At 36.0% G+C, this 14,563-nt stretch overlaps 1 protein-coding gene across 1 annotated transcript; it reads left to right on the top strand.

Moving 5' to 3' along the window:
• Positions 1 to 9,851: 9,851 nt before the first annotated feature.
• LOC140981693 (uncharacterized) lies at positions 9,852 to 11,369 on the top strand. The gene has a single exon (XM_073448108.1). The coding sequence runs from the start codon at positions 9,852 to 9,854 to the stop codon at positions 11,367 to 11,369; it is 1,518 nt and encodes a 505-aa protein (XP_073304209.1).
• Positions 11,370 to 14,563: the final 3,194 nt, after the last annotated feature.

The following is a 14,563-nucleotide window of genomic DNA, read 5'->3' as shown; positions in this document are numbered from 1 at the left end:
TTGTGTCCTTGCTGGATCGATCAATGGATGTATTAACTACCATTTCCCCATTGTAATGATATTGTATCCTCTGAGGAATTTCGAGGCATGTCTGTCACTTGGCAAGAGTAACATAAACTCAGAATTAAGGGTGGTCATCTTACCCCCAAAATTAAGAAGGGAGTATCAGGTATAAAGAATGTTTTTTCGTCCTCATACGAAAGGAAAGAAGAGGGTGGTCTTAATTGGAGATAACGACTGGTTGTGGTACGGGCGGATTGATATTTTCAATTAGGGGTATTCATCGGTCGGTTCGGTTTTCGGTTTTTTATATTGGTTTTTTCGGTTTTCGGTTTACAAATATATAATCCGATATCCGAATCATTTTTCTTTCGGTTCGGTTCGGTTTTCTACCGAAATGGTTCGGTTATTGCAGTCAGTTATTTCGGTTTTGATACGATTTTTTAAATTAATAAGATAAATATACCGTAAAATATAACATGTTATATTTTTACATGATTTTTTTAGTAAAACATTTAAATATAAAGTCTAAATAAATTACATAAACAACAATCAACTAAATAGTATTCAAAATAATTCATCATTCATTGATATCATATCAAAAAATATATGATAAAAATAAAATTATTAATTTAATGAAATTTCAGTTTTTTCGGTCAGTTCGGTTTTGACGTATATAATCCGAAATCGAACCAAATAAATTTCGGTTTTAACATTTATATCCGAATTATAAAATTCGGTTTTCGGTTCGATTCAGTGTTCGGTTTTTTCGGTTTGGAATCTCGATTTTTTGGTTTTATCCGAAGTTTGAATACTCTTATTTTCAATCTTTTCGATCTTGGTTCCGTAAGAATAGCAGTATAGATGATCAAAACTTTCACTTGTAGAGATTACAAATGAATCCCTGTGAGAGACGCATTGCTCAAACATTTCCGATTTTTTCGAAAGTGTTATCCATTACTATGTAACATTTCGGAACTTCCTAGTTTCGGTGGCTTGCTTACTTTTGACCTTGTATTTCTCGAACATATAAGCTGTTAACGATGTTGTTTTGTTCTAGTATCTGGACTTTCTAGGCTGACAATAGATCATCTCCTTCGTCACTCATATAACAGCGATTCATAGTGCAAACCAAGTTGTCGACGAATAATTTCTCAACTTAGTATATTTTTAAACAAAAAGGCATCTAAAAAACCAAGCATATATCATGTTATCTAATTTATTTTCTATATATAAAAATTTATGAAATTTTATTTTATATTCAATATAGAAGTACATGTGCAAATGTATATTTTCACGTTGTTGTATCGCATATTTTGTTAAATTTTAATCTAATTTTTTTTGACAATTTTAATCATTTTTACGATGTAGTGACACTTATATAACGCCAATATGACAATATCAAGATGCTGATGTGTGCAAGTGTTACCTCAGCACTTCTAATGAAAGAAGTACAAAAATTGAAAATATATGTCTTAAGACTGAAAATTGATTATATAGAGCACTAAAATCAAAAAAAAAAAAAAAAACATATATCACCAAAATCGGAGTTTAAGAAAACTACCCAAAACAATTATCTAAAGTTACCTATTTTTGGATTTGACCCTTTTACTAATTAAAATTGAGTCTTGCCCCCGTAACTTATATTTTTTTGGATTTTGCTTTTATTTAGTAGGAGTATCGGCTTTTAACTCCCGAAAATTTTGACATGTAGTAAACTAGTGATGGATCTAGGGCCCACGCTACCTCAATTTTTAATTTTTTATATTAAAAATTATAAAATTTTGTTAAATAAATAATATTTGATAAAAAAATATAAATATTATCTCGATTCACACTGAAAATAATTTCTTAAATTTTCTTTTCTATTCTCACCTCCACATTCTCTTCATAAATCTCACATGGTATCAAAGCGGAGAATGTTTTAAAAATTGTAGACATCTTACTCTTGTCTTTCATGAGAAAAACCCAAGATAAACGAGTATGATCGTCAACAAATAATAAGAACCATCGAGTACCCGTAATGTTTTTGACACGAGAAGGACCCCAAATATCGCTATGTATAAGTGAAAAAGGTTTTGATGGTGTATATGTTTGTGCTTTGAACGATGTGTGAGTATGTTTTGAAAATTGACGAACATCACAATGCTGATGAGTCGTATTGGTTTGGTAAAGACATTTTGGCTTGAAAATGTTATTTTTTGAGAGTGTGATTATGGTGTAAGGAGGGGGATTTGAAGTGGATAGGGGCTGAGGAGACGAGGATATTTGTGATTGAACCATCTTGTGTTTCCTAAGCTATCAAACATATTGAATGAAGGCAGGCCATGTCTGATGAAATTGGGGCCCTTCTTCGAAATAGAACATGGGAACTGGTTCCTCATAGCGCCACTCAAAACGTTGTTGGTTGTAAATGGGTTTTTCGCATCAAAAGAAATCCCGATGGCTCTATCTCCAAGTATAAAGCTGGCCTTGTTCCCAAAGGCTTCCATCAAAGACCTGTCATTGACTTTCATGACACATTCAGCCCCGTTGTGAAACCGACAACCATTCGTCTCATTCTCGCCCTTGCTTTATCCCATGGCTGGCCTCTTCGTCAGGTGGACGTCAACAATGTCTTTCTCCATGGCACCTTATCTGATGAAGTGTTTATCACTACAACAAAAATGGCTTTTCGCAGCGCACATTGCACGCTGCAAAGTTGAAAGCTGTTGAAAGTTCAAGATACGCACGCCGTTAATACAAACTATTATTCGCGGCGCGCCTACGCACGCTGTTGATAGTCATAGCATAACCGTCGCTAATTAGCGACGGTTTTAACATTCCGTCGCTAATATTAGCGACATATTTTGTTTTAATTCCGTCGCTACTTAGCGACGGAATATTTTAAAACACCGTCGCTATATTGCGACGGTGTTTGAAAAATCCCGTCGTTAATTAGCGACCGAATTAAAATAAAATCCGTCGCTAATCTTGTTATTACAATAAAAAAAATTACGTTTATAATTTAATAAATCTTAAAAAAACGTACACTATAATAACAATATTCATCTTGACTAACACTTAAAAATTTACAAAAATTGAAACAAAAAAACGTACCTTAAATCGAAATTTTAAAAAAAAATTGAAACAAAAAAACGTACCTTAAATCGAAATTAAAAAAAAAATTGAAACAAAAAAACGTACCTTAAATCGAAATTTAAATTGCTTGAGAGAGAAAAATTTTAAGTGTTATGAAGTGTTGTGGTAAAATATGGTTTGACTGGCGGTATTTAAAGATAATTTGCGACGGTTTTGTTTTTACCGTCGCAGTTAGCGACGGTTTACCGTCGCTTTTAGCAACGGTTTTGTATTAAACCGTCGCTAATGGCGACGGTTGTTAATTTGTCGCTAATAGCGACGTACTTATACCGTCGTTATTAGAGACGGTTATAATATAACCGTCGCTAATTTGAATTTTGCGATGGTTGTATTAAACTGTCGTTAATATAAATATTGCGTCGGTTTTCAAAAAAGCGTCGCAAAATATTAACAGCGCACATTTTCATGCACGCTGTCGTTTATATAATTTTTTAACGGCACACATAAACGCACAATTATACATTATTATCAACAAGCCTCAAAACAAAAGATCCATAAAACCAGTCTATATCATAATCAAATTTATCTTTACAATGCATAATTCAAAGAAACAAAAACAGAATTGCGGAAATGTTTTACAACTTAAATAAAATATAAACAAACTAAATAAGTACATGAACTTCGTGATAAATTTTCATCGCCTATTGTCTGTCTCTACCTTGCTAGAAAATGTGTGTGATATGCTTGAAAATCTCCAAAATTGTGGTGTAATTTTAAAAATGGCTTGAGTGCGTATTTATAGGTATTGCACTCATCTTAATTTTGCCACGAAATCGTGATATTCTTGGCCCATAAATAATTCCATAATTAGCGGAAATTCATTCCATAATCTGGCACTACAAAAAAAAATATAAATAGCGACGGTCAAAATCATCGCTTTTTATATTAGCCGCGGATTTGAATTTCGTCTTTAAAACTCTTGTCGTTGAAAATTAACGGCGGTTTTGAAAAATCATCGTTAAATTAACGACAGTATTTAGCGATAATTTTTAAAAACCATAGTTAATTTTGCGACGGTTTTGATAAGAACACTGTCGTTTTTTTCAAAAACCATCACTGGATAAAAAATTAAACTTCGAAATATTAAATAAGAAAATGAATATGATATTAAATTAATGTCCACTGTTTTGTCACGGTTTTTAGCAAAAACTGTCACTAAATTAAAATTTTCAAAATATTAAATAATTATGATATTTAATTATTGTTCGCTAATTAGCAAAAATATTTTATGTAAACGTTGCCATTTGTTCAAAAACCGTCGTTATAAAATTAAAAATTAAAAAATATTAAATAATCATGTAATTGTAAATTATAATTTTATTAAATAGTAACTTATTATTTAATATTAATATAATACATTACTTTAAATAATAATTAATATCAATAATTATGCACATAATAATATATAGCTTGCTACATAGTAAATGTAAATTTATATAATTATTATCTAATTAATATACATAAAGAAATACACTATACCACATGCATAAATATACTAGTTAGATCTAACATACAATTAAATATTACATTAAATTAAATAAATTAACACATAAAATTTTCGTATCAAAATCTACTAATTAATAATAAAACTATGTATATGACATGCAAGTTCTCCAGTACTGCATATGTACCTCTGACATATATATAGTTACAAAATATATATCATGCACACAAATTCTATACAAAATATATAGTAATAAATTAAATTTCTATAACATATACATATATATAACTGAAAATTAAATATATATGAAAAACTTGGTTGAAGCCTTGACTTATAAAGTTGAAGCATTATTAAATCATATGTGTACTATTAGACAAAAACACAAGTTAGCTAGAGTAATTAAAATAAAATTTGGCCAAAAAACCTAGCAAAAACTCGCACATAACAGAGGAGAAAGACGAAAATCGCTAAAAAAATGATAGGAGGGTGATATATAAGCAACTAGTGATAGTTTTTGAAGAAATCTTCGCAAATTTATGATGGTTTATTAAATTTCAAATTTGCGACAAAATTTAATTTAGAAATTTGTGACGGAAATTATACATAAACCGTCGCTATGTATTTAAAAAATCATCGCTAATTTCAAATATCGACAAAATTTGAATAAAACCGTTAGCGACAGTTTTATAAATTCCTTCATTGTCTAAGCCTTTTTATTTGATAAAAATCTCTTCCATAATTTCAATCCAAATATTGCCAAAATTCGAAAAATCGAGCACCAAGTCTCAGAATTCCGAATTTTGATAAGCTTAATTTTCGAAAATTGGGGTTTTCACAATAGTTAATTTTGATTTTTAAATAAGTTTTCTACAATCAACTTTCTTATAATATAGGTCAATTATTATTATTAACAGTTTATTGATTATTGATTAACAATTTTTTTTTTTAAAATAATAGGTTCTACCTCCAAACCAAAATTTTTTAGCTTCGTACTTATCGACATGGCGGATAAAAAACCCAAGAAAACACTAAGTTGTTACATTATCAAAATCCTTTTTTGTACTAGCTAGTTAAATAACTAAAACCCGAAATAGATAAACTTAGAAGACTATTTTGACAATTTTACCTGATTGGTATTTTGAGGCTATAAAAAATCATACAAATATAATAACCAGTCGCATATTCTTAAGACAGGACCACATTTCATAATAGGCAAACCAGGTTAGATACATGTAGGTCTTGAACCTGGTTGGGATGCAGGTTAAATGATGACGAGTTAGGGAATATTTTTGCTAACAGACGACAACAAAATATCCATCTTTTTGCCATAACCTTTTCCATCCAGCTTTCTTTTACGATGTTATCCATAAGATTATCACCATGCAAGCAAAATATTCGAAAGTATCAACCACAGGTTAACATCTGTGTTAGATCATAAATTAACCCAGTCCGCCTGAAATTTAAGTGAAAAAGTTCGGAAAATGAAGGGAATGCGTATGATCTAATTAACCTAATATATATACTATGTTCTTTTTTCCATATGAATCAAATTTGCGAATAGTTTCAGTGGCTAGAGTCTTTATCTTCGAATTCCTCCCCGTAGACCTCAATACTATAAATACCGGTCTAAATAACGAATGGAGTCATACAAGAACTAAAACGAGTCATCGGCTAGCTCATCTCTAGAGTTCCCTGCATCACTTCATTGAGTATTTTCTTGAAAAAACTTATGCCCACTGAAGTGTTTGGGGGAACTCCTGAGGTTAGCTATTACAATAATAGAGAATTTTAATTAAAACTGCCACACAAATCACAGTAATGAAGTTGCTAATTAGCTTTAACAATATGCGTCGCCGCTTAAGGTAATTAATCTTCCCAAGTCTCAAGTACTTGAGTTTCTTATATGTGTATTCTTATAAATTGACCTCTTGGAATTAGAGTTCAATTATAAATATAAAATTCTATTGGAAATTTTTAGATCATTAACTTGCATCTTCTTCGTTGTAAAGCAAGATACCTATATAAGTTACGATTCTATCTAAATAACTATTATTAAATAAAATTATTAAAAATTACAGTTGATTTAGTTAAATTATCAATGCATATTTATATTGCTAATTGCATAGAGGGGGCTATCTTATCCATATGAAAGGTTTCAACACTTCAAATTCAGCCATAAATAGCTAAAAAATGCTACAGAGATAATGATGAAAGAATAAGCTTTGGGACATATTGCAAGTACTTTGTTTTGTTTTCTGTTACTTTTTCCCCCACAAAAGTACTGTAAACAAGATACGTACAAGTGTGGGTGTAATTTTGAGGATTTTTATGTATAAACACGTCATGCGATCTTATTACTTTGAGCAAATTTAGTCGAAGACACGTTATTTTGTTCATTTTGATTATTAAATGACGTATACAAGTTTGCGATGTTTCCTCAGACCAGCCTGGCTGGCTGGCTGGCTGGCAGGCAACCGCCAAGCATCATGACTCCCCCTCAGCAGAAAGCCCATGAAGTTAGCCTGTTGATGGGCGATATGCTATTTATCCATATTTGATTATTATATTGTGAAAATCGTGGTTTACACTTAATCTTTATGTAATGTGGCCGGAAAATATTGTATAGATTTGTAGATTATTTTTTTTTATTTTCTAGCCCTTTATATTTTGAAATTCTGGCTATGCACCTGGCGATAGCGATGAGGAATCTGAAGAGGCTCCGTTATATTGAAGCTCTCAAGAGGACAAGGGGCACGAACCTCAACGTCGAGTTGATCTGAAATTGGAAAACCCTCCCAAGCCTCCCACCACTTGATTTAGCCCACTATCACCTGTTCATGAGGCAGCATCTCCATGGGGTGGAGGCCCCGATAAATTAGGCCACAGCCCACATTCCTTCCTTCTGTCGACTCTATCTTGATTATACTTTCTTTCCTATAGTTTGTTGTTTTTAGGGATTTTATCCATTTTATTAATTTATTAATGTTTTTAAACTAATTGTGGAGACCAAAGAATTTGAAGAGCCACATTTGAAGAGCCACAAAGCCAAGCCTTTAAACCACATTTTCAAGCCATGAATTCAAGGAGGAATTTGAAGAGACATAACAAAATGTTAATGGTGTTTAAGGCCATCAAGAAGGCCATAAACATGGATGTAATGGCCTTGAATGATAGCCTTTTCACCTCCCTTCCATGAGCCTATGAATACCATGCATGGTGACCAAAAAGAAGACACAAAATATTCACAACATTCTGAAAATTTCAGCAACTCATTCTTGTCCATTTTCGAAGCACCGCAGTAGCCGAATTATTGTCCGGTTCGACGCAGTCCAGCAGCTTTCGTGTTCGAATTTTAGTTGTCTTTCCCTCAAATCTTTGAAGATTATCATCAAGTAAGTGGGCTTTTGCTATATATATTTCTTTGTAAGTGGGTTTTTGCTATACTTTTACGTACACTTGCATTTCATAAGTGTACTACTTGATATATATATCGACATACTTTTTCTTCGTAAGTATGTCCACATTTGTTTAAAAATACATTATGTATGTTTCTTCAAATTCGATCGGCATGATATATTCGTTTTTATTTGTTATGAAAATCTTTGAACAATTTATTGTTTGATATTAGTTATAATATTTGAAAGCATGTTTGAAATATTTGAAATGCACTGTAATGATTCGAATTAGAAATGGCAAGGAAATTCCGATATTCGATATGCTTTGTTTAAGGCCCTGATGCGGTGGGATATAATAACCGTTCTTTTGGCCTCGCCCCTTAGAGGAGTAACATATAGGGGACTGATCAGTAAACCATGAAAGAGGAGATGATTTTCAGTGCTATGTTTGTATCTTGTTCATATTCGATTCAACATGCTTAAGATTGAGATTATAATAATGTATTCGTATAATTATAACCTTGATATTCGTTATGCCCGATCGGCCCCCATTTACTGAGTATTTCCCAAGTACTCACCCCTTACATTCCCACCTCCAGATAAGAACGAGAAACAAATCGAAGATAAAGAACAAGAATACTTTTGGGGATGGTGATGAAGTCAATCCAATTCAAGACCAGTCTTATCATTGTCTCTTAGTTATATTATCGTGTTATACGCTTCCGCATTTCGTTTTAATCGCATTGTAAAGACGATTATTGATTTATGTAATAGACTGACTTTTGGCTATTTGATGTACTACGTGGCTTGTTGTTATACGGTTTTAAATTGTTAAACAACGCCGATGACACGTCTCGATTTCGGGGCGTGACATTTAAGTGGTATCAGAGCCGCCAGGTTCATAATCCGGCTGGGGATTTCGAAAGACAAAGTTTGACGAAGTTAGATTTTGGCAAAAACTTAGTCATTCATGTCCACCCCAATCTTAGATTTGAAAATTGTGACTTCCGAAACTCAAGAATTCAATTCCATTAATTATTTTGAATTAATCTCGACGTATAATCTTCAAAGCATACGTCAATTCTCGAATTTTCCATCTTTGAACCCTTTCTGAATCAAATCTCGAATGAGATGACTATGAAATTTACCGTTTGATGTTTATTCACGACCTTATCATTTTGTAAGCCTTTCCAATTGTTTTATTTCAGGAAATGGCTTCAAATTCTTCTATGCCTCGCATTCGGACCACGGCTCGCATGAGTGTTATACCCATCCTTGACAAGGATACCATCATTAAGGATCTCCGAGCATCTCTCGCCCGAGAACAAAAAGACAACGGGAAACTAATCGCAACTCTACATACTCTGCAAAAAGAAAAGCACGGGTTGGAGGAACAAAAAGTTCATCTCCAGACTCTCTTGGAGCAGACCTCTTTCATAGCAGTTCAACGACATCAGCAAGATGCAGTGATCATTCAAGAACTGCAAGATTCGGTGCAGCACCTGAATATGCATAACGAACACTTACAGAATCAGGTTCAACAACTTCAGGATGCCCTTATCGACTTGGAACCTGAAATGGAACCAATAGAAGAGCCAATGGAAGACGAAGCAGTAGGAGATGACGAGATTTTAGATGATTGAGGAATTAATGTCGCGACTAGTTGTAATAAGGATTTATAATCCATTTGATTTCTCATGAATTTTCTCTCCTTTTGTGCTTCCTAAAACTTGGATTTGTATTGTTTTCCCTTTTCATTTGAATCAATAAAGAGTTTATTTGGTTTTATCAGTGGTCGATTTCATTTCATGTTTGACTCATTGATATATGTTAGCAAACGAATATCTTAGAAACTTGTACACTTGTAGGACATGGACGGGAGACCAGTACGAAACAACCGCAACCCACGCTACGGAAATCGCAATAACAACCGTAATAACACCGACAATGAAGAGAACCTACCTCCGCCACCACCACCAGGATTGGGCCTAAGTCAAGCTGATTTAATGGCCATAGCAACTATTGTGGCCACCACCATCCAAGGGTTGGGAAACACAAACGCCAATGGCAATCCGCCACCACCAGGACCTCCAGCACAGGGGGTCAAGTACCACTACGAGTCTCTCCGAAAGAATCGAGCTCAAACATTCAAAGGAGACCCGGACCCTGAAGTTGCCCAAAACTGGATCAAAAATATTGAGACCCAACTCCGCCTACTCGAGATTCCCAACGAGTTCAAGGTGGATGTGGTGACACCATTTTTAGAAGAAAAAGCAGCCAAATGGTGGGAGACAGTCTCACCAGCTGTGACAGCAAATGGACCAATCACATGGCAACAATTCCGAGAGGTATTCCTGAAACAGTACTATCCGGCTGAAGTGAGATTACAGAAGTTGAGTGAATTTGAAAATTTCGCTCAAACTATGGATATGTCTGTGATGGAGTATACTTCAAAGTTCAACTCCCTTGGAACCTATGCACCCACTATCATGGCTGATGATACTTTGAAAATGCATCGGTTCAAGCGTGGTTTGAGCAGCCGTATTCAGTCAGCTTTAGCAGTTTATCAACCTACGAGCTTTGCTGATCTAATGGGCGCAGCAATAAGAGCAGAGACAGACATCAAACGCCGGGAGGATGAGAACAAGAATAAGCGACCTCATTCTGGACAATCTTTTCAAGGGAAACAACCGTTCAAAAGACCAAATCAGTCCAGTGGGACTTTCAAGGGCGCTTCGTCCAGTCCAACATATCAAGAGGCCAAGATGTGTCCTATCTGCAATAACCGCCATTCTGGGGAATGCCGTAGAAAAACTGGTGCATGCTTCAATTGTGGGAAATTGGGACATCGAATTGCTGATTGTCCCGAGCCGAAGAAAGGGACATGGTCAAATAGTGATACTATCTCCAACAAGCCGAAGGAAAATAAGCCTAACGCTCGTGTGTTTGCAATGACTCAGAAAGAGGCAGATGACTCAAACGATGTCGTGGCAGGTACCATTCTAATCAATGAAATGCCAGCTTATGTATTGTTTGATTGTGGTGCCACTCATTCGTTCATATCTAAGAGGTTCACTAAGAAATTAAGGCTTATACCTGAGGTACTTGTTGAACCATTTAGAGTAGCAACTCCCACATGTAAGACAATTGAAACTCATAGGGTGCACAAAGATTGTAATATCGGTATCAATGAGCACATATTTCAAGCTGAATTGATTCAACTAAACATGGGGGAGTTCGACGCCATTCTGGGAATGAATTGGCTATCAAAGAATCACACAATTGTAGACTGCCGTTTGAAGAACGTCAAACTAAGGGCTCCGAACCAAGAAGAAATCGTTTACTATGGCAAAGTCAAGAAACATGAATCCTTACTATCTGCTTCCTAGACTTGGAAAGCCATGAAAAGTGGAGAAGAAGTTTACCTGGCTATGTTAAGCGAGGTAAAGGAAGGAACCACACTTGCACTAGAAAAGATTCCGGTAGTACAAGAGTTTCCGGATGTCTTTCCTGAAGAACTCCCTGGCACAATCCCCGACCGCGAAGTGGAATTTAAGATTAATTTAGTACCCAATGCTACACCAATCTCAAAAGCACCGTACCGAATGGCTCCAGCAGAGTTGAAAGAGCTCAAAGAACAACTTCAAGAATTGTTGGATAAGAAGCAAATCCGACCAAGCGCATCACCATGGGGAGCTCCTGTCCTATTTGTGAAGAAAAAAGACGGAAGCATGAGATTGTGTATTGATTACAGGGAACTGAATAAGATCACAATCAAGAATATGTACCCGCTTCCAAGGATAGATGACTTGTTTGACCAACTCAAAGGAGCTACAGTCTTTTCCAAGCTCGACTTAAGGTCAGGCTACCACCAACTAAAGGTCAAAAGAGACGATATTCCGAATACAGCCTTCAGAACAAGGTATGGGCACTATGAGTTCATCGTAATGCCGTTCGGGTTAACAAACGCTCCGACAGCATTCATGGATCTCATGAATAGGGTGTTCAAACCGTTTCTTGACAAGTTCCTTGTGGTATTCATCAACGATATTCTTGTATATTCGTCAAGTGAGGAGGACCATAAAGAACATCTTCGTCTCACCCTCCAGACGCTTAGAGAAAAGGCACTGTACGCCAAGTTCAGGAAATGCGAATTCTGGCTAAAGAGCGTCACATTCTGGGGACACATAATATCAGCAGCAGGAGTGTCTGTTGACCCTAAGAAGGTAGAAGCAATCATGGATTGGTCGAGACCAAAGAATGTGGCAGAAATTCGAAACTTCTTGGGATTAGCGGGCTATTATCGAAAATTTGTTGAAGGATTCTCTTCAATAGCCATACCACTCACTAAACTCACACAAAAGAACTCTAAGTTTCAATGGAGTGAAGAATGTGAGCAAAGTTTCGAGACCTTGAAGAGGAAACTTGCCTCTACTCCGGTATTGGTATTGCCAACTGAAGGAAAAGACTTCACCATCTACAGTGATGCTTCTAAAAGAGGTTTAGGATGTGTGCTCATGCAAGATGGAAGGGGGATCGCCTACGCTTCAAGGCAACTGAAACCATATGTGCAAAACTATCCGACGCATGACCTCGAACTAGCTGCAGTGGTGTTCGCACTAAAAATATGGAGACATTATCTTTATGGAGCTAAGTGTGAGATTTTCACTGATCACCAAAGTCTCAAGTATTTGTTCACTCAAAAAGAACTAAATATGCGGCAGAGACAATGGATTGAACTCCTGAAAGATTACGATTTGACAATAAGCTATCATCCGGGCAAGGCAAACAAGGTAGCTGACGCTTTGAGTCGGAAGAATATGGGCAAGGTAATACTAGCGTCACTTTCAGCACAACCGTGCCTCCGGGAAACAATCAAAATAAGTCAAGATCGAGACCGCACTTTGATGAAACTGAAACAACAAGCTGAAGAAGGAAAATCACTAGATATTCAGACAGATGACAAAGGAGTTGTGTGGATGAAAGGACGATTGTGTGTACCTGACATTGAAAATCTTCGACATGAAGTAATGTCTGAAGCACACAAGTCAAAATTTTCAGTCCACCCCGGCAGTACCAAAATGTATAAAGATTTGAAGAAAAACTTCTGGTGGAGTGAAATGAAAAAGGACGTTGCAATGTTTGTCTCCAAGTGTCACGTGTGCCAACAAGTCAAAGCAGAACACCAGAGATCTGGTGGACTTCTTCAACCTTTGGAAATCCCGGAATGGAAATGGGAACATATTTCCATGGACTTTGTAGTCGGTTTACCAAGGTCTAAACAAAGCTATGATGGTATATGGGTAATCGTAGATAGACTCACAAAATCTGCGCATTTCTTACCTGTCTGCATGAACTATAATCTGGATAAACTGGCCACCTTGTACATGAATAATATCGTACGGTTACACGGAGTTCCAGTTAGCATACTATCAGACAGAGATCCGAGGTTTGCATCCCATTTTTGGAAGAGCTTTCAAAAAGCTATGGGGACAAAAGTTACTCTTAGTACGGCATATCACCCTCAAACGGACGGCCAAACTGAGAGGACAATACAAACTTTGGAGGACATGCTGAGAGCGTGTGCTCTAGACTTCAATGGTAATTGGAGCGAACATCTGTCCTTAATCGAGTTCGCATACAATAATAGTTATCACAGCAGTATTGGAATGGCACCGTACGAAGCTCTGTATGGACGAAAGTGTCGATCGCCACTATATTGGGATGAAGTAGGGGAAAAAGCCATGGTTGGACCCGAACTGATCCAAGAAACAGTGGATAAAGTTGCTATGATCAAAGAGAGACTGAAAACTGCACAGGATCGACAGAAAAGCTGGGCTGACCTGAAAAGAAGACCCGTGGAATTTGAAGTGGGTGAAAAAGCATATGTGAAAGTGTCACCCATGAAGGGTGTGATGCGGTTCAATAAAACTGGGAAATTGAATCCTAGATACGTCGGACCTTTTGAAATCTTAGAGAAAGTGGGAACACTTGCTTATAAAATAGCACTTCCACCTGATATGTCAAGAATCCACAATGTTTTCCACGTTTCGCAGCTAAGGAAATATATTTCCGATCCAAGTCATATTCTGGAGGCTGGACCACTTCTGGTTGAGGGCAAGCTAAATGAGGAGCTGAAGTACGAAGAAATTCCAATCCGAATTGTGGGTAACAAAGAACAAGTATTGAGACGACGAACTATTCCATATGTCAAAGTACAATGGTCCAATCACACCGAAAAAGAAGCTACTTGGGAGTTGGAAGGAATGATGCGAGAACAATATCCGAATCTCTTTGAAGATCGAGTATAGCCAAGTTTCGAGGACGAAACTCCTCATAAGGTGGGAAGGATGTGAAGACCAAAGAATTTGAAGAGCCACATTAAGAATTTGAAGAGCCACATTTGAAGAGCCACAAAGCCAAGCCTTTAAACCACATTTTCAAGCCATGAATTCAAGGAGGAATTTGAAGAGACATAACAACATGTTAATGGTGTTTAAGGCCATCAAGAAGGCCATAAACATGGATGTAATGGCCTTGAATGAGAGCTTTTTCACCTCCCTTCCATGAGCCTATAAATACC

This window comes from Primulina huaijiensis, chromosome 7 (assembly GCF_012295235.1).
Source record: "Primulina huaijiensis isolate GDHJ02 chromosome 7, ASM1229523v2, whole genome shotgun sequence".
Classification (NCBI taxonomy): Eukaryota; Viridiplantae; Streptophyta; class Magnoliopsida; order Lamiales; family Gesneriaceae; genus Primulina; species Primulina huaijiensis.
The sequence above is the reverse complement of the archived record's forward strand: the minus strand, read 5'-3'. Positions and strand labels throughout refer to the sequence as shown.